This window comes from Vanessa cardui, chromosome 16 (genome assembly GCF_905220365.1).
Source record: "Vanessa cardui chromosome 16, ilVanCard2.1, whole genome shotgun sequence".
NCBI lineage: Eukaryota > Metazoa > Arthropoda > Insecta > Lepidoptera > Nymphalidae > Vanessa > Vanessa cardui.
This window is the reverse complement of record NC_061138.1, coordinates 455,034-481,133: the sequence shown is the minus strand read 5'-3', so window position 1 is coordinate 481,133 and position 26,100 is coordinate 455,034. Positions and strand designations below refer to the sequence as shown.

The 26,100-nt window shown below is 36.3% G+C and overlaps 1 protein-coding gene across 1 annotated transcript; it reads right to left on the bottom strand.

Moving 5' to 3' along the window:
- Positions 1-399: 399 nt before the first annotated feature.
- LOC124536108 (frizzled-2) lies at positions 400-25,582 on the bottom strand. Its single transcript, XM_047112556.1, has 3 exons — positions 25,177-25,582; positions 2,133-2,327; positions 400-1,998 (listed from the first exon to the last, which is right to left on the bottom strand). Exons 2-3 carry the CDS (start codon positions 2,301-2,303, stop codon positions 541-543), a joined length of 1,629 nt encoding a protein of 542 aa, XP_046968512.1. The 5' UTR covers positions 2,304-2,327; positions 25,177-25,582; the 3' UTR covers positions 400-540.
- Positions 25,583-26,100: the final 518 nt, after the last annotated feature.

The window sequence follows — 26,100 nt, the reverse complement described above, 5'->3', positions numbered from 1 at the left end:
CAAATCAGGTTTATTGATATTTAAACACATCGGCATCGGCTTCTACAAGCAATCGACGGCAGTGGAACTACAATTCTGTAAATGTCGAGAAGCGATGCGGGCTCGGACGCCACCGCCGGACTTACTCACTATTACGTATATGTGTGCGCGTGCGGCGCTACGACTAGACTACGCGCACTCTCACTCACTCGGCACTGCTCCGAGTCCCAACACGTCACGGCGCCGTCGGCGGGACGGCCCGCCACTCTACAGTCTTCTTCGCATGGCACAAGTCACGCGGCGCACCGCGGGGCCGCCCGCCCGACCGCCACGAGAGTTCCTCGATCGCGAGGCGGGCGATCACTGCGACCGACACGTCGGGCGGCGGGCCCCGCGAGCGCGCCGGCTCGGGTCCCCGGAGGGAAGCTACACCGGCCCGTAGTCGGACAGCGGCTGCGCTGAGCGCGCGGAGGGCGCGGTGGGCGGCAGCGACGCGGGCGGCGCGGGCGGCGCGGGCGGCGGCAGCGGGGCGGGCGCGGGGGGCGGCCCCGCGGGGGCGCGTCACACGGCCCCCTTGACGAGCGCGCGGTGCGCCGGGGGCGGCGCGCGCCCTCCGCGCCACACGCGCCGCCACGACTCCAGCGTCTTGCCGGACCAGATCCACACGCCGGACGTGATGCCCACGGCCAGCGCCATGAAGTACTTGAGCATGAGCGCGGAGTAGAGCGGGCGCGGGCCGCACGCGGCGCCGCACGCCACGCGCCGCAGCCACGCCTCGCGCCCGCCCGCCTCGTACGCCAGGCAGCCGATGACGACGCCGGCCGGCACGGCGTACAGCACGCTGAACACGCCGATGCGGATCATCAGCTTCTCGAGCTTGTCGGCCTTGGAGCCGGCGCCGATGCCGCCCTGCCGCTTGATGACCGAGCGGATGCGGAACAGCGACACGAAGCCGGCGAGCAGGAAGGTCGCGCCGAGCGCGAAGTACACGATGAGCGGCGCGAGCACGTACTTTTTGAGGTTCTCGGGCGAGGTGTTGCCGACGTAGCAGACGCCGGCCACCGGGTCGCCGTCGACGGCGCCGGCGAGCAGGACCGCCACGGTCTTGGCGGCCGGCACGAGCCAGGCGGCCAGGTGGTAGTACTGCGCGTGCCCCGCAATCGCCTCGTTGCCCCACTTGAGCCCCGCCGCGAGGAACCACGCGAACGACAGCACGACCCACCAGATCGACGACGCCATTCCGAAGAAGTAGACCAGTATGAAGACGAGCGTGCAGGCGCTCGGGCCGTTGGCCGAGGTCTTGAGCAGGGCGCCGTCGCAGGCGACCTCGTCGTGGCCGATCGCGAGGCGCGTGAGGTAGCCGAGCGCGACCATGAAGTAGCAAGCGGAGAGGTAGACGATCGGGCGCTCGGGGTACTTAAAGCGCTGGGAGTCGATGAGGAAGGTGGTGAGCGTCATGAGGGTGGAGGCGGCGCAGAGGCCGCCCCAGAGCGCGACCCACACGGCCGCGAACTCCTTCTCCTCGCGCGTGAAGAAGGCGCCGCGGCACGGCAGCGCGCAGGCGGGCACGCCGGCGGTGGTGGCGCTGGCGTTGTGTAGCGTTCGCACGCTCACCAGCGGCGGCCGGCACGCGCACGCGCACTCGTCGCTTGCCGCCTCGCCCGGGCTTGCAGCCGGGCCGCTTTCGCAGTTTTTTGGATCCTTGCAGTCTTTTTTGTAGGGCCGACGCGGCGGGGGTCGCGGCGGCTCGGGCTCCTGGGCGCGATCGTTTTCATCCATGCACAGGTTTTCGGGGTCGCCTAGGCGCGGGAGCTTCTCGCACGCCATGCGCTCGGGCCACTGGAAGCCGTACTTCTGCATGAGCGGCGCGCAGCCGGCACGGGCGCGCTCGCACACGCTCCGGCACGCAGGCAGCGGCTTCGCGTAATCTTCTATACATATCGGTGTGTAGACGGAGCAGAGGAAGAATTTCAGATCCGCCGAGCATTTGATTTCGACGAGGGGCCAATACTGGTGAACCTGAAGTCACATAAACGTTCAGATCAGTAAAAGTCGACGAGGCAAAACAATTTCTTACTTAACAGCAAACATAAATTTTATTGTTGTAAGTTCTGCAAGAAATATTTCCTACACTAATTACAATAGGTCTTTACCTCGAGGCCGGCCTCCTCCTGCGTGTCATGGTCGAGTGCGTTGGGGAAGGAGGTGAGGTTGTACCCGATGCCGCGGCACATGGGTATGGTGATCTCTTCGCAGCGCGGCTGCAGCGCGTCCGCCGCCGCCAGCGCCGCTAGCGCGAGCGCGCATCGCCACGCGCGCCACATGCTCAGCAACTACGCTAATCGCATCTGTAACAAACGGACACAACATATAAGTTACGGAGACGCATTATTTTAGTATACAGGTGTACTTCTTAGACAAATTTGAATAGTAAGTGCATTTATACAAAAGACGTGTTCGATTTTATGAAACAATACAATTTAATAATAGCAATTATAGGAGCCTTAATGAGAGCCAATTCTGGTTGGAATGTGCTTTACAAAAGCACTTCGTTAGCATTCATTAGTCAACATTCAGCATTAGTACAACAAACGAGACATGAATCAGAACCAGAAAGTGATTAATATTCGAACGATTCCCGATCGAGTACACGACGCCAGGCGAAATCATTCCTTTTCATGAAGTTTCACTATCTCGATGGACCGATATACATTGACAAAAAATTAAAGCACTGAACATTTCACTAAGTTTGAAGTCCAGTAATTATTTTTGATTTCTTCCACTACTTATAAATGTATCGTCATATATTGAAGGAATTAATTATAATTCAAGTTTCTATGAAATGGAATGTGGCGACCACAGACGCGATTCTGGTTCAGTTTAAATGGCATTATTTATTTTAGTCAGGCCATGTGTCTTTATATATAGACGATTAGCCGATTACGGTGGCCCAAAAGCATGGCTTCGAGAAATGGCCCTTAATATTAAGATGTAAAGGTCGATAATTGAGTCAAATGGAGGTCGGTGCGGATCGTGCGGTAACTGGTGAGCATGCGGTGGATCACTCATATAAGGATCGGTTGCAACGAGTGCCACTGGTTTGTCGGTTGCTTAATTGAATTTTAATTAGTTATTTAGCGGAAATATGGAAATACGTACGCATTTTTCTTAAAACATACGAATAAATAGTAAGTAGAATATTTGGTATGTCGTGTTCTTATTGAACTTAAATGATTATTATTTGTTGAAACTTGATTTATTTATTTAAAGTGTGCAAGTATTTAGTGAGACACGACATACATTTTAAGTTGCCTTCAAATCACGTTTTATATTCACATCGGATGATATACAATTGTTTTGAGATGCAACTTTTCACAACGTATATTCAAACGTAATATTTACAGTGAAGGTATTCTGTAGTGGTTTTAGTGAAACATCATTATATCGTTTTTGAAATTTCGGAAAATGTGTTCCAGGGTTATATGATCTTTCATGAGGAAAAACAATAATCATTACTTGATTGTAAATTGGGGAAAAACAGTATTTTTGTGAACTCCGTCATAGATGCTTATGACGGATTTCCTCCTATGATAGTTATCTAATATGCGTCCTTCAATCAGCACCCGACAGGACAGGCGTATCTTGGCTGTCCCGTCGGTGCGGCGGCAGTTAATGCGCTTTTAACGACACTACGCATCGACACGTGGCCCGTCTGGGGTGTAGCTGACGTGAGCTGTTACTATTTACAAAGAAACAAATCTTATTCTTCATTTACGTGCTTCGTGTTAAATAGCTTAAATCTGAAATCCTACCCAATATTAAGGGTCACGACATCCAATACCAGTATTTCTTAAGTATGTTTTGTTTATGAGGTACGTTTATATAATAAAAAAGCTACTATCTTTCGAGTTTGCAAATCCATTGAAAGTTAATTAAACTTATTACAAGTTTCATTAATGTTCATCTATTTAATTGTAACGCTTTATGTATTTCGTCTTTTGTTGAAACGGAGCTTTAAAAGCACTTTTGAGTGGATTATTAATTTAATAAAACTTTAAGTAAGATTTCAAGCGACAATAAAAGATTCTACGTAAAATATTATTAATGTAGGTAATTTGTAAATTTTTGGAAAGTTTGGTAATTCAATTATTTTACCGCGAACAATCAATACAAATCGTTGTGTATGGTATTAAAGTCGATCCAACGTTAGGAGGTATAACATTTTATTTCCCATAGTGCGAAGCCATAACAGAGGCCAATGGTTTGGATCTCACGCTTCACTGACAGCGACGGCGCAGTGACGAACAGCTTGTTTAAATATCCAAAAGCATCGGAAACTTCGTCTGCATTATTATTCAATACGAGCACGCAAAGCCTTCTAACACAGCATCGTTTAGAAATGGCCTGAATGTTCCCGATACTAGTTATTCTCGTTGGAGTTTCAATAGCGGCGCTGGCATATCGGCGCTCGCACAATAAACAATGCTTGTTATCGTGGAACAGTGCGTGTGCCGGCACTGCCTGAGTCGTGAGCGCTTGTGGTTGCTTTGTGAGCGGGACGCGAGCGCTTCCACGTGAAAACTATGAGTGTCATCTCTGTTCGTTCATCACCTGTAGTTATATCCGAGATACTCTTGTTATGATCATCATATAAAACTAAGTATCGTAAATCATTAGACGTTTTAATTATTAAAGTAGAAGCCTTAATTATTGCGTGATATACCAAAATATCCTTTTTTATATTTTTATAAGTCATATAACAATTCGTCAAGTAATTAATCTTTACAATGTTTACGTATTATGTAGATAGCGTTAATGATGGCTGATAAATTCATTTTACGATTCTGTGTCTCGGTCATGTCAGGGGGAAGGCGTACCAAATATTAAAAAGACGTATCTTCCTATGTATGTACATATATTAATCATATAGTTACAAACCGTTAATGTCCCGCTGCGAAAACACAGGCTAGTATCATCTTTAAGAAATGATGTATGGTGCTTATTTCACATGCAGGTTTGAGCTTTGACACAATGTTTTTTTTTTAAATAAATACTGGTGTATTGTTAATCTATTATGATAAAGAAGCAGTCGGTCCGCTATCACAGCGACCACCATTTTTCAGTTAAAGGCACAGTTTATTCCGGTTCAGTGGAAATACTAATAGGCGTCGGTTCGCGAGATCTTATTGCCTCGACGTGTCGCAGGCCCGCTCTGCGGCACGTTACGCTTGTTTTATTCCTATACACGTCGAATAGCTGACCAATAAAGATATTAATAGAAGATTTCCTACACAAAGCTGAGAAATGTGTGTAAATTAAATTTACTGCTCGCATTATTACAATAATAAAACGTGCAATAATAAATTGCGATTTATTTTAATACCGTATCGAGTAAGGTGAACGACATTTCGCTCGAAGTCATTAAATTTGCCATCTCAATTTCATTATTAATACATTCTAAAAAAAGAATTCGGCAACGTGTAAGTTTTTTTATAAAACTATTATTAAAAGGCATAGGTGATGATAAATAGGCCTAGACTTTTTTATCGTTTGATAAAACTTGGCATTTTTATATTTTATGCGTCCATGATATTTTTATATGAAAATTAAATTATTTTTGGTAATTATAATAAAATAAAAGCTAAGGACATTGCATGTTCATCAATAAATATTGTCACATTTGTTTCTTAATCGTTCCGTTCTCGGTCTTGACTCGGTTTTTTTTAAAGGATGTGACAAGCTCTTGAATGACATTTTGGGTAATTTTTCATTCTCTCCGGTGACAGCGGTCATTATATGGTGGGTGGGTGTATTTGTGTTTTTAGAAGGTTGACGTCCGATCCGCTGGCGTTCAGCCAACTTCGGGCTGGTTATAGCTTTTAGCTGACTACAGATTGATCTGCAGATGTGAATTACGAGGGATTTAAGATATTATGCTAATTGCGACACCTGCATTACGAATTGATTCCGTTATAATTTATGTTGATTCGTTCGATACACGACACGTAATTGAATGGCGCGGGCGTGGAGAAGATTTTTGATATATTTTCATAGGGACGTTAATTATTTTTACAATCACATAAATAATTTTATTATTTGGCATACTGAAATGGTTCCTTTGCCTCAATAGAAACGATGAAAGTGAAATATCTGTGTCGGTTTCGTGTTTTTAATCTTCTACGTTGATTCTGGTTGCGTGACGCCAGGAAAACATATACATAAAATTCCTTGTATACATATACATGCATTGAAATTATGGCTAAATCAAAACATTCAGATTCCATTTTACGATAGTAATAAATAATAATACATCAATGTGTATGCATATGATATTAAAAATGGCTTTGGCTGAGCCTTTAGGCTTGATGTGTTTCTATCGAACCGGTATTCGATTTTTGACAATTAATTAGTGTCAATGGTTACTTGTGCTTGGTAAGGTTTTGCTTTAAAATACGAGTGATAGGGATGTGTAGAGAAATCTAATCAATTATGAATTTTGAGTTATTTTGTAAACTTTTTGCAGTCTGACGAGAATAAATATAGCGATGTCGTGGGTAGAACAATCAGGCCGTGACCTTGTACCTGAGACCGAACGTTTGCATTTCGCTTTGATAATGAAAACAGGCTGATAACGCGAGTTGCCATGATTACAGTAAACACACAAAACCTTTCTTATATATTGATGCATTGAATAAAGTGTTCTCGAGTTCGCGAGGTTGAAAGATGTCGCGTTGCTAGCTACGAGTGACTCGTGTATTGTCGCTAAATAATGAAAATTTAATTTTAAAAGCAAGGGAACTGTTATCTGCCCTGCGCCTGGCCGCTTAGTCACCAGAATTTCCATTACCGTCGCAAGTTCGAGTTGGGGTGAATATATTTTTGATGCGTGAGACGAAATATTCTAGCAAATAATCGCGTGTAACACTAACTGGTCCGCCTCATGCTTTCCTCGGTCTCCGCTTTTATGAAATGTATTAAATTCAACGAACTGTGTATACAGTAGAAGAGGGAATGGTGATATTGTTCGCGTGTAGGTACTTGCTTTAATTTTTCTATTTCAGTTGAAGGGTTGGGTTGTGCTTTATTGTTATTTGCGGTTCAACCCACATCGGAAACCGCTTCGGAGTCGTAAAGCTTTGACGCTATCGCACGTTTTACGGCCCATGGCATCCTGCGACACCTCCGCGCTGCTCCAGTGGTCAATGCCCAGCTAGTTCGCTGGGAACATAAAATCTGTGCAAACTCAGCGAGATTTGTTTTATCGCAGCAGTAGGGCGATCGTTCAAATGAGTTTCTTTGATATGCAATATAGAATGAGAATTTTTTTTATAACCTGGTTTTATTGCAACGAGTAAGAATATTTTAACATAACGTTAAAGAAACATTCGTCAGATTTAATATTATTTTTATTTAGAGAAATACGAGCGTAAAATTCCATTCTTTTGTTTTCGGAATCCATTGTAACAGTATTAATTGTTGGCCAAATATTAAACAACATGGTATGTGAGTTCAAAATATAATTATTCCACAAAATATAATATTGCAATGACATTATCGATTTATCGTTCATATTATTTAGATTTCTCATATTTATATAGATATTTCTACGACCATGGCAAAATAGAAATTTCGCGTTAAAAGAACACTTAGCAATCCAAGCGAATCCGGGGCGCGGCATCATGTACAAATAAATATAATGCAAGTCGAGCCATTAGTTATGATTGAATTACAGCGATCCAAACAAACGACTGTGTGAAATAGATTGAATGGTGTTTATGAATCTGTGCATTGAACCCTACAATTAAACTCTGCAATTATCCATTGTTTAACGCTTCAACGGCTCATTAAAGACGCGATGCCAATAAAACATCTCCTCGATATTAAAACTACATGTCTTCGTTTACTGAGTTTGCCATTAATTAAAGGCGGTTCGTGTTTTTGTTCCCGGAAGGCAGGCGAGTGAGCCATCTGGAGCGAGCTTATGTGTGCATAATACATATAGACGTAAGGGACATTAGCCATGTCTTACGATGTTGAGGCATCCGATGAACAAAGTAAATGAAATTCCTTTTGCTTATAGACTGACTTACATTATACATTTTTCTGTTTATATGGTTTTATGTATCTCATTTCATATATTTATCTTTTAAATATAAACATTGATCTTCTGTTCTTATGTATTTAAATTTACTTCTAGATTGGGCCGATTTTTTGGTTTCTGGGTATGAGCTGCGGGAATAAACGAAATTCTTATTTCATCTAGACAAAATCGGGAATAGTAGTTATTTACAATAAATATATGAGCTATCATCCCGACCCGACGTTTAGCTACCTGTGTTTATAGAAAAATAATTTAAAATCTGCCGTGCATTAACTGCTTGAGTCCTGTGGAAGGACACCTAGCTAGATGAAGTAGCTAAAATAAAGATGCTTATAAAGAACATTTAGAATACAGAAAATGGCATAAAATTTACCACCTTTATTCAAAATATATATGAACTAAATTTTATGGTAAACGCGAAAATATTGTGGTAGTCACATCAATTTTTATCGAACATATACATAGATTTATACCCTACTAATGTTACCGACCTCTATTTTAATTGAATTAAGTAATCTCAAGCTGACATAACTTTTTGAATAAAATATTATCTAATCACATTATTATTATTACACAAACTTAATTACTAGAATAACTTAAAATAATCAATCTTTCTGACTTAAAAGGAAACACAACATTTGATACGTACACTTCTTTAAGGTTTAGTATTAAAAGTTATTTTATCATCAAGCGTTGTTAAAATGATATTAAAAGTATCACAAGCACTTGAATATTAAAGTAATAGTGTTTTTGATTCACATATATAATGATGTACGAATGAGAGGCTGCACCGGCCTTCAGCGAGCGTATACATTCTTCGTCCATGCTAATGTTGCCGACCTAGATTGTAAAATGTTGAACAGAAAGACCAAATAATGCGACGTCCTTTGTTAAGTTTGAAATGATTTGAGTGACAAAAAATAAAACAATTTTCAGCGCGGTCACGGGGACAGATCGCTCCAACTGCCTTTTGGGTCACGTTTCTAACTTATTGTACTTTTTATGTCGAATGCTAGTGACTTTGTCGTGTTAAACCATTTTAAAATTAAGCTAAATGTACGTTTTATATCGAAAAGTTTGAAGTGGAGAATTATGTATTTTCAAATCGTTTATAATATTCGTATATGATAAAACGAAAAATAAAAGTACAGGTTGATGCATTTGCAAGTATTTCATAAATTTTTACTGTAACAAAAATAATATGAATAAATGAATATTAATTTTTCTAATTTATTTATATTATTCACCAATCTCTGCAGAATAAGGCTTCATAAGACAGGAACTACAGCGGTACGTTTTGCCATGATAAATATTGTTAGGCAGGGTTGCCAATTGTACCTCGCAGTATGAGTTAGTTTTACTGTTCGGCAATGGTCTTCCCCTATTAAAGAGAAGAATTCAGAGAACACGAGTAAAAGAAAGAAGAGCACGAGTTTACTTCATGTCGGCAATGAATGCATTTATTAAAACAAATTAAATAAAAAAAAAACATTCAGCAATATCTGTATGACCCGTTTTCGGTTAATATTCACTATTACGTAGCAGTTAGAGCCATGTCGTATTCACTGAATTTTATGTCAAAATATTTATTTTATAGTTGCAAATATTTCGATGTAATTTCAAATAAAAAGTGAGTTCGTAGCGATAATATATAAATACAAACGCAAATAGGAGAATCAGTACTATAAGTTAACATACAAAACTAACTTGCGGTTAAAACTTAAATAACATAAAATAAGAACACTTTGAAGCAACAAGTTTTGCCAACATAACTGCCAGCCCTAGTTTGACTCGACGCCACAGTATCTTAACTAAGTGAGTCACGCGGTTATTCTCGTCTAATTACGTATTACTGGATACGTGATCAGCGTCGCATTTAAATTAACGATCAATATAAGACGTGCCACATAAAATTTACATCGCTTTAAAGTAATCGTTATTTAATTGCTGTTTCAGTTGTTTTGCATTATATTAATTCATATAAATAGTGTCACATAAACCATCCATTTACATTAACTTTTTAAGGATCATCATAGTTATTTTGAGTCTAAGTATCCTGTTAAAATTGTCCTATTAATTTGGAGCGATAATTTTAAATAGATCGATGTGTTTCGAACGCGTATGACGCACAAACCACTGGTTATTTTGTCTTTTATTTTGTACCATTATATTCAGAGTGTTTCAGATTATGGCTAAACTTTATCACGCGATATACATATATTACAACGTACAGCGTAGCCATAGAAACGCGTGCAATTCTGCAGTTATGTGTATATAAATACGACTATTTCCTTACTTATACATTGGGATAAGGGCAGGAGAAATATGATACATATAAGATAGGTAACACTGTATGAATGGATGTTTGTTATTGATAATACTGTAAAATATATTTGATAAGGCTTACTGATCTTAATCACTGTTCAAATTCGGTCATTGATTTATATATTGACCTACAAAAAAATAACTAAATATTTTGTTGCAATGATATGCAACAAAACATTCAGGTATTTGTTTGCGTTAAATATAATATAAAGTACGTTTTATACGTGTAATCAACAATATCACGGACGATATTTTGAAAAATCATGTATAATTATTGTGATTCGCATACAACAATCAAGGAGTTTTTATTGCGTGCTAATAACTTAATGTCGTTACTTTATTATGTAATTAGAAAATGACAAATGTACAACCCTCACGTCCCTCGGGAGGAACGATCGTCGAAATTCGATATAATGCCACTTTGAAAATAATTTACTGTCATGTCATGTAAGTAAATTATTTTCAAACTGTACAAATGCGTTTGTGGCTTTTGTTCTATTAAAATATATTTTTGATTCAATTATTGAAGTCATCTTCATTATAAAAAGACAGACTAAAAAGCGTCTATACAAATAACTTAGTACTTTAAAAATATACATAAATTTTATAAAGGTGGTGAGCAGCAATTGTAATATCTATAATCAAAGGATCTAATTTCCAAGTTACTTGTTAGAACTCGGTATCTTCGAGCAATGCTTTGAACACAAATAACTTTTAATAGCCAATCAAATACTGTCAAAACTGGATCCCTTTTATGTAAAGACCGCCTTCCACCGATTAATACAGTGCTTAAGCGTTATTTTGCAATATACAAAACAACTGAAATGTGAAAGCGTCTTAACTTTAAAATCGATTTATATTTAAGTAAGATTGTAAAAATACTAATGATTTTTTCAGAAAGATTTCAGTTTCCACTAAATGCCATTTGGTGCCGTAACAATTACACCGTCAATGGTCACCGGCACCACCGGTGGTAACAGCTACTATTATATTTTCTACATGGTTATTTTTATCGGTCAAACTTGTAACAGTAATTTAAACTAGTTCTGATCAAAATTTTTTACTATTTTACAAATACTAGTAATGATAAAGTTTATCATAATAATTGCCATCAACAAGCTTTTTAATACACTACTTGAAAAAAAATTAATTAATTACTTTAAAAAAAATATTAGTAAGTAATGTTGGATGTAGTCGTTGCGCAATTTTGACTTACTTATCGAGTACATTTGATACATTTTGTTAAGAGTAGTGTTATGAAATAAAAATAAACAATGTATTATAAATATGTCGCAACTTTGGTTTTGATCATGATGTGTGTAATAGATTTATCTAAAGCAGACAATGCGATTAAGGAAATATATTTAATACAGATTCGCAGCTCAGCGTCGGCTGGACAATCGGCCACAAGAGCTCGCTGTTTTCTCATCCACTCAATTTTCCGCTTCACAAATCCAACTCATCCGTAACGTGAAATGACTTCATAAGACGATTATGAATAGCCATTTTTATATTTATAATATACATAAATATTTGGACGTCTATTTCTTTAAATTTAAATGCATAACAATAAATTGGACAAAAGCTGTATCCGCCATTACTTAAATTGGCAACAAGTGATATTATAAACAAAAAAAAATTGCCCTAAAAGTAAATGTGAAGTAACAATATCGTTTGTAGTCTGCAATAAAACACTTTAAATAATTGCCTCTTAGGACACTTTCAATTCAAACGAGACAATAAAATCACATAAAACTAAGTCGGAGGCATTTAATACTCACGACAAAAAAATATAGTTGAGAAAATATAAAATATTTTATTACTTTCCTCGAAGATTTCATTGCATTGTTTTAAATTAAGAGAAACGAACGTGCATTGTGACGATTTGTAAGTTTATTTGAGGCTATTGTTTGTACAACAGTACGGAGCTGTCGGACTTTTTAAATTTGAGGGAGTTCGGGGGCAAAAAAGCCTTTATCGTCAGCCGAATCTCTGTACTGCCATCCACGACAGGTGCATCTGTGTCACGATAAAAAATACTACACTAATAAAATTAAATAAAAGCACACAGATGTTTAAAACGCTAGAAATAATCCATGATTATTCTTCTTCGAAATATCAAGGTTTGTGTGAAGCTAATTATAATATAATGTATAATTAAAGTATTTAAATGTCAATGATTCCATTTTCGGCTTCAGATCTTGAGATGTTCTGAAATAGTTCTAGATTTATTTTTCTATTTTGTGAACAATATCCATTTTTTATCATCACCGCAAATGTGTTAATGTTCAATGCACTAGTGACTAGGTTTTTGCATCATTCTAGAACACTTAGTTATGTGTTTTTTGTTCTAACTTTATTTAAATATAATTCTGAAATAAAACGTTTAACATATTCAGTTTTTAGGTAAATGTTAGTGATTAAAATTAACTGTAAACGGGAAACTGAGAAAGATTGTAAACAGATGGTTTACAAATAGGTCGGAACAGAAGGGTCTATAGCTTATTTGGTATTTCATCAAAGTGGTAAGCTTCTCGATAACCGGTTTTCACCCAAAACGCTGCACATGTCACGACGTTAATAAATTAAGACAAACTACATATCTACAACGAGACAGGCTAAGTCAGGTAATACCTCTATACGAATTGTAAGAGTTCATTATTACCTATTCTGGTTTCACTTGGGTTATTTGTCGAGCTCTTCTCGACATCTTTTCGAAGACAGTTTAAACTGTATGAATCAGAGTCGAAATCACGCCGTATTCTCTTCAAAATGTCGACTATCGAACATTTATCGACAAAAAGTTATATGAATCGTAATAAATAGTTAATAATGATAATACTTATTCCAAATATCACTTATTACCTTTTAAATGTGATTTAAACATTTGTTTAGTTTCCTCGGTAAAAATGTCCAATTATTTTAAATCTATAATAAAAAAAATTAAAAACGTAATTTATTTTATAACCAGTAATAAAAAATTCGAAGTGTATAAGTTATTAGAATAGTGAAATAGTGTTTATATGGTAGTTAATAGTTAAATATAAATTGTAGCGGGTCAAATGAGCCGTAAAACCGATCCTGTTCACGTGGACGCGCCGATTTAGTGCTGCGATAAATTCACATAGAGTTTAGTCCTTTTGTGAATATCGACACGTGGTATTTTCGTTATCCTGCCATTAGGCCGAGATGCGACCTACGAACGGCGGAAAAACGTCCTTAATATAATAATCTTAGCGTCGTTATTCTCTTGCGACTTGTCGAGGTAGGGATCGATTATTTGAACAAACAAGCGGGCAATAAATCATACGCTCCCGGTTACCTGCGGGGATCGATACGAACTACGAAAAAAGGGAATTTTGAAACAAAAGGGAGTGACATTTTGGCGACGCCGGCCCTTCGCGACCACCGCCGGCCGGGGTACGTTGTAATGCTTTGGCATCGCGTCTAAATCGCGTCTAAACGCGATCATTGTCTACGATTCAAAGCTAGGCTATATGCACCAGTAGATAGTAAACTAATTTAATAATTAAGTTAATTGAATTGATGATTGTACACAAAAAAATAAAATTAAAACTTAACAGCATATATTTACTCACTAATAGTCCTAGTGTTAAAAATATGAAGGTAACAAATTGGATCTATGTAAATTGACATTCGTAATTGTATACATTTAATTGATCAAGTCGACATATGTTTGCAATTGTATTAAATTAAGTCTTTTTATGAACTCCAATTTATAAGAAGAATAACGCGTAGAATATTTATTTATGTAAATGTAAACACAATAAGAGTTAAGTGTTCATTGTTAATTTATTACTGAAACCATATTACCAATAAATAATTATAAAAAGTTAATGTTGAACTATTTAAACAGCTGTTTAAATATGTAATTATTGGCAGTAGACTTCGCTTATTAGGTTCTGTACTTTGGAAATAGAGATACAGGATTCCGTTATTCCCCCGAGTTTTTTCCAGAGAATATTGAGCGAGTGATGGAAAAAAAAACACAAAGAAAGGAATGATTAATTTTAAAATACGCAAATACGCAACTTATCTGATACTCTGTGAATATCAAGACTTATAAAAAGGGACGATACCCAATATATATAGCAACATAGATATAAGTGTGTTTATTGATTGAGCTCGAAAAATATCTTATTATAATATTGAATGAGTATATAATATAAAAAAGTTTTTTTTTTTAATTAAATTTAAATATCGAAAATAATCCTTGTTGTTTTTAAATAATTGTTCAACTTTTTGTCAATTGAATTGTGGACCATATAATTACATGAACAAAAAGACAAATTTCAACTGGATATACCATAACTTTAATGATATCTATAATCAGCTATGTTAAATGTATTTAAACTACGGACAGCGACGCTGCAGTACATTAATAGAATTCCGTTACCATTTTTTACAAGTGAGACAGGTGCCTGATTAATTTAATTAATACAAATGTGGGCTGCAGAATTAATTATGAAATAGCTTATTCTTTAACTGGACTATCGAGGGTCAAGCGTGGAATAATATTAATGTAAGGGAAGGCCTTGGGGTGCTGTAATCACTGGGGAAAGCTCCCCCAGTAACAAAAGACGTGGATCTGAGTTAAGTCGCAGGATAACTTCTGTTTTATATATGTATATATAAAACACAATTAGGTATGTTCCTATTGCACGTGTAACAGAATCTATAACAAATTTGTGTTTTATATATACAGGTGAAATTATATCTCGAATTAATGTATTTTATGTTTCAAACATTGGCAGTAAAAATTGCCATCTGTTGTAATAATTTATTCACACTAGAAATCATGACGATCGTGTGCTAACTTTAATGATTTATTATTATTTACAGGTATTGTTATCTCCTAAATATACATATGTAAAGTCAAATATAAACACCAAAACATTTCTTGTTGTAATAATGAATAGATATTTCAAATGGTTATTAAAAAATCGATCGTATTTCTGTTCTGTTTTAACGTAAAAGAAGGTAATATTCCCAGTTTGCTTGTTTACATTAGTGCTGAGCCACTGAACCGATTGTAATGATATTTGACATAACGGTGGCCTATTACCTGGGTAAGGATAGACATAAAAAATACGAAATTCAGAGGAAAAAAGATACGCGGTGAGCTAACAGAAGATTCATACGCGTTTAACGAATCGAAAGCAGAAAGATATATCCAGAAATTCCTTAACAGTAGCTAGTATGTTATAACACGACTAAATAATATATATATAGGTCTTAAAACCTTGTCAAAATTTAATTTCATAACTAACTTGTTTCTTCCACTTATATTAGTATAACGCTTAGCAATCGTAGGTATAAATAAAATAATAAATTAATCGATAGCGTACGATCGCACTCGACAGTACGGTAGCTACGAATATCTTCATCAATATTTACCTGCTATATAAATAGTTTAAGATTGAACGGCGAGTTTTATAACATGTAGGTAACATATCGTAAAGTTGTAATAGTGTAGTTACAAGGTATAGCGTGTCGAGCGGCCAGATTGCCAGATAACCTGATACTCGCTGATAACATATCACGTACGAAAATATTCTTTATCAAACACTCCAATATCCACTGGACATTGCGAAGAATTCCTGTACAGTGATTAGCAGAGGATTTAATAACTATAGACATTTATAAAAATAAATATTACCGAAGAAGTCCTACGGGTCTGAGTTACTTTAGTAGATTGATATTCTGCCATGTGTACCAAGCCCAATTAGAGCAGTGTGCTGGGATGAGCCCGAAACATTACCAAGAGGTGAGGAGCCTTCCGTCCGGCTGTGAGCAATTATCAAGTGACAAATGCTTAATCGAAATAGGTCTAGTTTAGAATTTTAATACATTGATCAAAGAGAGATTAATTTGATTGGGTCGTGAATGTGACTGAGCAAGTATAGTTGAAGCAAATAGCATTGTCCACATCCACCCCTGGCATTCAATGCGAGGGAACAATTTACATGGCCTGGCCTGTCTTCATGGCTTCCATGAACGTGATTTCAATACAGTGGTATTGACAATTATACATCTGAATTTTATATTAAAACCTTGGACGAAATACTCAAACTTGAATTCTGTTTTGTTAGTTTCTTGATAACAAAACTTTTAAATTGTATGTTATTCAAGAATACAGTAAATTCTCTTTTTCACATCGTTTGAAAAATCTCTTTCTAAGCTATGAATGTATCATATCATACGTAGTTGTGGGTATCAAGAGATAAGTAAGCAATATGCGACAACGCTTGCTAGTGGGGAATTTAAATCAGATAAGTGAAATTGAGAGTTCTTTGATTTTTCTAAATCATTGTACCATTTTCTAGTGCTTATCGGAACATATGTAACGCAACACGACGAAAGCGCTGCTATCAGTGATGGATGCTCGCCCGTTTAATTACGAGACGTTATCGACTCGATGATTTATTGATATTGCCTAGTGCCTACTCGATATCGATAGTGTAATGTGGAAGTTGGAATCTGAATTACATATTGCTCTATTTTATTTAGCTACTGGAATTTATTGTGTTCGAGTGTTTGTGCTAATCTGAAACTCCGAGAAGGTTTTAGTTTGTAAATAGCGCCAAGTTATCTCATATCGGGATTGAACATATGCCAGTATATGATTGAGATTCCATTTATTTCATATATATTTAGATTTAGATGATAAGGAATACGAGAGAAAATGTGTTCAAATAACTTTTTTTTTTAAATAATTTAAAATATCTTAGATTATAGCACAGAGACTAGTTAATAATTAGAAGTACCTAATTGAATTAATTTAAAATAATATGTCTATACTATTAAAGAGACTTTCATTGTACGTTGCACATGAAGTCATAACAATTTATGCTGTTATGTAGTGTATTTACCTATATACAAATTATGAGTAAAGCAAAAAATAAGATTGTATAGCATTTATAACGTATTGTGCATGCATGACTTATACTATATTAGGTTTGTTATATATAACAACAAAGTTGTTGTTCGCTGTGAGAGATAATATAATTCTTTTGCTTTAGATAGTTCTTAGATAATACCATAACGATCAATCCATTATCTCATATCCTTTATCCAAAGGTTGTCTGGAAGACATCGCTCTCAACGATAAGAGATCTCCGTGATGTGAATATTATTAATAAGTGTATTTTTATTCTGTTTAGTTGGTAGTCAACACGTATTCCATTCTATCGCTGGCAATCGTGTCTGTTTAAGAAATCAAGACAATCACGGGCCTGTCCGGACAGCATTTAGTGTCCTAGTTTAGCATTATCGTTGTGAACATTCTCGTTATTGGTTCCAATGAACGGAAAGTTATCAGCGTTAAATTAATTATTATACGCTCCGATTGCATTTGTTCTCTAATCGTTACCTGATTCTGGTGTGAGACGGCTTTTGAATTCACTTCTGTCCTACATAGAGTTACAATTTGTTGTAAGATCTTTATTAAGTGATAAATAATTTGAAAATAGAACTTAGTTTAGTGAAGTGAAGACATCACATTATTTTTTTTAAATGACTAATTGACGTAGCACGATGTCGCCAGTTCAAGAAAATTTATGTCAGGAAACCTTTTTTTGTGTCAGATATACAGACGTGTACTGTATACATAATATAAATTATTTACTAAAGTCCAGTGATAGCGTTACTTACAGACGTTAAACACTATAATATATTAAGCATAGATGACGACAAGTTCATAATTAAGTAATGATTTTTTCAGGGTTGACACAGTAAAAACCCAAATAATCCCCGAATTAAAACAATGTCAATAATAATATGGACGAAAGATAGTTATCATTTTCGTGTTTTCGCAGATTATAATAAGTAAATCATAGATATTACAACTTACAGTATCTTTATTAATTATAAATTGATAACAAATAAGCAATAAAGAAGGTCGGATTACTTATAATACTAGAGGTAATTTTTTTTTTTTTTTTAATTTGGAACATACAATAAATATTTCAGTATTTTTAATTATTACGTATTTTTATCCTAAATAGTAAAGTAAGTGACCATGGACTGACTTATTAATAATAATAGTTACTCATAGTTTTCTGAAGAAATATACGACGTTTAAAATAAAAGTAAATGATAGTTACCAAGAAGCCTCTTTTAAATTTATTCCGTGTACGAAAATTTTACACTAGGTTGTATTTTCCCAGCACCATTTTTGTGTGCAAAATTTCTACTCAATCAGAATTGGAACTGGTTTAAAATTCCGATGCAAGACTTGGCCCATACACAAGTGAGGCTTAATAAAAGCTCGCCATAAAGATTTTTAGGTGCAGGTTAATAAACTTAAATCAAAATTGAACTGTTTTTTGTTAAATGGTTGGACTTTATGCCATAAAATAATATAATATAAAACCGAATATCTCTTTGATGATTAACTCCGAAATTGTTACCCTAATTAAAATAATTACTGAAATGTGCAAACTAGAATTACGGAATGTAGCGTAATATAGTTGTAGTATTTACTTAAATAAACAAAAAATCAAGTAATATTAAGAACACAGTGTATTAAGACACGCACATTTTTGTGGCAAAAATATAATTAGGTAAATAAAGAAATGCAATCCTGAAATGTTGAAAAGAGTAACTACTGAGTTTCTTGCCGGTTCTTCTGAGTAGAATCTACTTTCCGAACCGGTGGTAGCTTCACTTAATTGTTAAATGACGATTCAAGAGTGCTTGTAAAAACCCACTTGAATAAAGTTTATTTTGACTTTTTTTGATGGTGTTGGAATATAACATGCAACTATGTTATGTAGGCTTCAATTTAACGTAGCAATGTTGGTCAATACATAGTTACTTATATAGACTTATAATATATAATATTAGTTAAATATAAAACGGTTTTTTTTATTTTATTATACAAAAGGCGATGCCCTAATTGGATTTCAACGCAGTTTCGCAAAGTAATAGCGAATTAAGAAGTACACCCGCTATCTTCGACTGAATCAAATTCCTTCGTTCTATTTTTCTTTTAAACCCACTAAGATATGGTTAACAAATCAGTTATTTTGAGATGACACAAACACGACACGTTGAAAGCGACACACTTCTCAAGATTGATGAAGTTAAAGTTTGATAAATAACAAAATATCAGACCAAAAGTCCTACTAATATCAATACGAAAATTTAGGAGGATATCTTTCATGAAAAAACTACCGAACGTATTTGGATGAAATATATAGTAATATAGGTTATATATCAGAATAACACATAGGGTACAATTTGTAATGATTTAATGGAATTTGGTAATAATATAACGATACATATCAAGTACCCGTGCGTGGCGAGGCGGGTCGCTAGTTTATTTAAATATACATCATCGTATTTTAATCAAACATATAAAATTCGTTTTATAAGCGATTAATTTATAAAACTGACCATTCAATTTAATTTAATATTATACACATAACATAAAAACCAATGTATTAATTGTAGCTTATAGTCAAACACATTTTTTTCCAACGTTGTTTATTTTAAATACATGCCTCGGCGTCGATTAGCGGTTTATTATGATTCGAATATTTAATAAGCAGCTATTGTGAACACACGTGTTGATGAACCGAAACAAATGTCCGCTTATGTGATACTGTGGACCTCTGTTTATATAACGTAGACGATTGTCATGGAAATATTTAATAATATTTGGCTTAAGGGCACTTACGCGTCAATTATACGAAGCTTAATTATCAATACTTGTTTAGTGAAATACATTTATTGTTTAAACTTATTTATTTTATATGTCGAAGAAATTGGGACCTATCGAGCCTTTATATGTGGATTGATTATCATTTTGTTATAGCGAATATTTTGGATAGAATTATAGTTACGAGACTATAGGCGAGTAGCGTAGTCGTATAGTAACTGATAATAAATTATTAGTATTGTGTTCAAACCGTAATTTTAACCCCTGGAGAGTTGATTCGAAAAAAGTCTTGCCTTCCCCATGGATCAAATTATCTGCACACGAAGTTTTATCTATATCGATTCATCCGTTTAAGCGTGAAGATGTAACAGACAGTTACTTTCCCATTTATAATATTAAATACAATAGTGAGTAAACAAACGGACTGGCATTGTAATAAGCCAGAAAAAACTCTGGTCGACTTTTCTTCTGGTCGAAAATTTTTAATAATAAATGAATAGAATACAGAAAAATTAGATCCGGAGTTTAAAAGTAAACTGTGATAAAATCAATCAAAGTTCTTAATATATCGTTCTAAGTATACAAAGTGAGTTATAAAATATATTCTGTCGCTATAAAAAAATGTAAAATTCAATGCGCGTAGTACCGTAAGCTATGGGTGGCCGGTGCATGTATAAATAATATGATAAATGGAGGCCGAGACGCGACGGACGACGCCCAGCGGGCAGCCGACTGGGTATCGTTAGTTTGGTCCCGTGGTCGCCGCTTGTGTGAACCTGGCTGCACCGGAGAAGAATTGTTTTATAACTTCACGACAAAAACAAACGTTCCATGAAAGCCTCTAGAAAACTCAACAACAACAACAACAACAGCCTGTATATTTCCACCGCTGGGCTAAAGGGCTCCTCTCCCTTTTGAGGAGAAGGTTTGGAACATATTCCACCACGCTGTTCCAATGCGGGTTGGTGGAATACACATGTAGCAGAATTTCTATGAAATTTGTCACATGCAGGTTTCCTCACGATGTTTTCCTTCACCGATGAGCACGAGATATAAAGACAAATTAAGCACATGAATCAGCGGTGCTTGCCTGGGTTTGAACCCGTAATCATCGGTTTATCTAGAAAACTCGTTATTTATTTATATCAAAATTATGAAATTCACGCTTGTCAAGTCAATAGTATAAATTTGGAGCAGGAAACTAGGAAGCCCAATCTCTGTATTAATATATGATGTACCAAAACCTTCTCCGAATCGCGCTTTTAAGTTCATAAGTGAGGAAGTTTTATTTTAAGTTTTATTTATGGTTTTAGCAGTGTTATAGTTTAGATAGCAATTACAAAGGAGTACTTTTATATGTTTAGATTCAAATGACGACCTCCGTGGTCGAGTAGTGTGTACACCAGTTTTACTGTGGGTCTTTTTACTATGGGTCTGAATGTTTGTGTTGTGGTACTTACTTACATTAGGATCAGAGTAATGAGATGTTGACCAATAAAAAATGGAGACTATATTTTTATTATGTTATACAATATACTTATGTGCAATTGTTTGTCTCCTCGTAGAGAGATGTCTTTAGCAGGAGTACGTTATTTATATACTTTGCATACGTGTATTTCACGATTTTCTTACTTTAGTATAATTATCTCTTTATTATTTCCATCTAATACAAATAAGAGTCATTTTGAATAACTCCTAGTATGATTCTGAGCTACCTGTGTGCTCTACTCTGTAGCAGATAGTATTCATTTAAAATAAATGTACAAATTCTAAGGTAACAAATTGTCTTGAATAATTTAATAGATTATTAGAAACCAGAATTTAAATGACAACTTTAAAAGGTAGGTGTAGTACGTATATCTCGTTGGAGGTTCGTTCTGTGAATTGAACACTTTTTTGTTTGGAAGTGAGCAACGTTTCTGGCCATTAAACATCTCGTTATAGTTATGTATTCCACACATTTTGAGATAAAACTGTCGTAAAAAATTCCTTCCCGCATCTTGAGTGCGTTTTCCCCTAGACAATTCACCGTATTGTTGCGAGTCCGTAGTGTTTTAATTTGCCTTCCTGAATACCCATTGTTTATAGCCAAGTAGTTAATTTTATGCAAAACCGCTGCTTACGAGTGTTTTTATGTTGCTCAAATTACATTCATTACTTCGGAACGTACGTATACGGCTGCAAAAAAACTGGCTTGTCACGTGTCTCTATAACTAGCGCTGATATTATATCGTTGCCTTATAGAGAAGCTGTCGGAATAACTCGTTCCCTTTAACCATTCCCTTTAACGCGGATGTGGCACAGTGTGAAATAAAAAAGGGCCGAACATGCCGTATGCGAAATATTATTTCTCGTGAAGCCATTTTACAGTATGATGGCTATTGTATTGCGCATTTTTGAATAACAGCCTGTATCATAATTGAACTCATGAATCTTAGTCGAATTAATGTTGAAATTGATTGTGTTATAATACAGAATGATATATATGATATAGTAAAAGAATATATTTATATTTTATATACACGGCTATAAAGCATTTTTTGTTGTGAAATTCAAATTCAAAATATACTTTGTTCAAGTACACTTTTACAAGCAATTTTTAATCGTCATTTAAAAACTATATTAAGTGAAGCTACCACCGATTCGGATAGATTCTACCGAGAAACCGATAAAGAAACATGTGATATATCAAAAAAGGACTTTGTTAATAACTCCAATCTTTATCTTAGACAAAAACTCAACCTTTACTATGAAACGACGACAAGTGCGTCACTGGCATCCGCGTAATGGGTTAAAACTCCTGTTCACGTATTCACGTATTACGTCGGTGAATTTATGCGCACACTTTGTAAATGGTCCCATAATGGAGACAAAGATCGCATTGTGCTATGATAGCCATCGACTCCGGTCGCCGAACCCGCTTTATATCCGTTCAAATAAGCACTAACCGCGTCTAATGCGCACCTGTAATTAGAAGGTGTTAGATAATACGAAGCAGAGCGTTTGCCGCCTCGTGGGATTGTTTATTCGATAGTGCTTTATGAGGTGTTGTCATAGTTGCGCCCACGCACGCGATCGCAAACAGAATGAACAATGATTGTTGTTATTAGGTTTCAGGCTCACCCTCATTAATACACTACGGCTATGTGTTTACGATTTATTTATTTTTACGAACCGCTCCCGACTGAACGATGCGTTTCGCGTATTTAAAACGTGATTAGTGCCAAAGTTTATCGCCCGTATTTTTGTATAACGTGCGATGTTTAGCGAAATTGTTTTCAAATGAGAATAATTCGATGAAAGTTTGTTTTTATTATTTACGTATTTAATTCAGACTTCGATTGAGATTCATTTGACGGCGAGAATGTCTAATCAAGCCAGGTGAACAGCGAATATGACACGTGATTGTTGAGGTCGCGGGTTCAAATTCTGACAAGATGACAAGTACTTCGGAGTATTTCAAATGAGTTTAGGTATAATTCATCTTTTGTTCAGTGTTAGAGGAAACCGTCACGGAAATTATGCTTTCATTTCCGGAAAAATTCTAATAGCAGTCTCTTGGTCTGAGAGGATTTAAATTCGAAATCATTTCAATGGAACTGTTTAATCTATGTATTTATAAATATTATATATATTAACTTCATTTTAATTTATTATTAGATAAACTGACATACCTCATTGCCGGTACATAATTGGTTTTTAATTCGGTTTTAATAATATAATACCCACATAGCTTATCTTTAACATATCTTTTCTGCAGATAAAACAATGCACAAATATCTAGTTTCTTGGTGTCAATATAATGATAATGAGGCGAAAAACATGCTTAAAAAATATACATATATTATATGTTCTAACGGCCACAACGGGCGGGTTACGATTAACTTAGGTTTTAACAACCTACGAGGCACATATTGAATACTATTGCGGAGGCTGAGTGTGGGCGCGTTATTTCAACGCCGCCATAGTTTTTTTAATGGCAGATAGTTTAAAGACAATAGGCTGATTATTATGTGTTTTTTATAGATTTCAAGGATGAAGCAATTATTTTATTTATATTTCATAATAAACTCGCTTTATTTGTTATTAAATCAAAATTTTGTTTTTTAATAATTCGAATCTGAGTTATTGTCGTACGTATTGTTGTATATATTTTTGTTGACATTTTCAATACGATTACAAAATGTAATAAAATGTATTCTGTGACATACTAAATTCTAATTCAAGACTAATTAAGAATGTCGTTAACTTGTTCGATTTAATTAAGATTAACGTAATAATCTCGAAGGAAAGTAGTTCGAATAAGATTCTATAATTGTGGTATTGTACGGATATCCGAGAGATAAGTAACGATCGTTCATTTTAACGCCATAATCGACAGGAAGAATGGCATGGAAAGTGGAGGTAATCATAAATAAAGGCGTGAGTCAGTAACCGTGGTTATTTTCGACTTGCAAATGAGAAAGTGCATTGGTGTCGCTGTAGCATTATATCTGGTAGCTTGCTTCAGGTGCAGAGTGCGTTGCACTGTGTGCACCCCGCCTTAAGTTTATATCTTTGCTGCAGTATCCGGTTGTTTGGGTATAAACAATTTTATTTTTCTTCTCGTTCGTTCTCTCTTCAAAGGCCACGACCTTATTCCATAAAATTTAAATTTTAACGAAACGTTCCGTTGGTTTATTTACTTTTATAGTTTTGGAAAGGCGAATGCGCTTCGCATAATATTTACTATGGATACTTTAGTAAGTTTTTACGATATTTCACTAAACATTTAAATTGTTTATCGAGCAAACATTTTACTGTAAATTTTAGTGGCTCCAATATATTCAGTTTAGTAAAATTTTAAAATAGTAATACAAGAATCATCTTACAATTAGTAGATACGTCTGATTGTGTGTGTGTTTCACCTACGCGGTGAAGGACAAACTACCGGCCTTCTGATTTATATCGGATCGATTGTAATCGGTTTTGGAACATGCATGCAAGATATTAGTGGCGTATCTCGCTCCACGGCACTTATCGCTCAAAACAAATCCCGACACGTTATCACTAACGAATACGTCAAATCAATACGCGATAAACTCACCGCTATCCGAAACAGCCGAGTCCTCTCACAACACAACACTAATAAATTCACCAACTTCACCGTCGTCTTAAACAACACCTAATTGAATCCATGTTATCATTTAAAAGTATCGATCAACACGCGTTGGAACGGTCCCTGCGACGCGTATATTTTTACATTCAACTGAGAAGATTTCTACACAGTTCACGTTTAATTCACTCGGCACGAGGTAGATCTTCTTGACAATTACTTCAGTAGCACTTTTCCAGTCATGTAGTGTTAAGTCACAGTCAGCTGAGCGATTGTTTGAAACAAATGATAGCGGTAGTTACGAAAACAAACGCGCAATTTAGAACGTATTCACACGGCGACGCGCGGAGAGGGACTGATTCGCTAGACCGAATAGCCCGACGGAGACGAGTGAATGAACGAGGGAGCGCGGAATACTAGTGGGCGAGGGCGCGCGGGGGGATACGCCAGCGATGTTTGTGTTCGCCGCCGACAGATGGAGCGACGCGGCCGAACTCTCATAGCGTTTGAAATTTTCTCAACAATAATTATACCGGCATACAACTGTGTCCTCGAATTAAGGAAGCGTTTTAGAATTATCACCCTCAAAGGTTTGCTCGTGCCTCGTGTGCTCCATAGCTCTATTGAATTTCCTCTTAATGTTTGTAATTGATTTTTATAAATCACATTTAAATTCGTGTTCGGTAATTCCTGTGTACATAAGACTCCTGGAGCAATACTAGCAAATTCAAATTAAGAAATAAATTTTAATGAAATTCAGTGCAGATAATTTTAAAGATACTATTTGCTATTTATACTTGACCTTAAATCTTCAAGATAAGAGAACACAATCGTTTTCAAGAAATAATGTATACTAATTCAGATGTAAGTTTTCGGAAAAGATATTTTATTTATATAAATTCTTTAGTATTTTTT

Coding starts and splice junctions, on each gene's coding strand:
- LOC124536108 (XM_047112556.1), bottom strand. CDS start 2,303: ATGTGGCGCGCGTGGCGATGCGCGCTCGCGCTAGCGGCGCTGGCGGCG. Junction 1,999..2,132: donor AGGAGGAGGCCGGCCTCGAG/GTAAAGACCTAT, acceptor ATGTGACTTCAG/GTTCACCAGTATTGGCCCCT.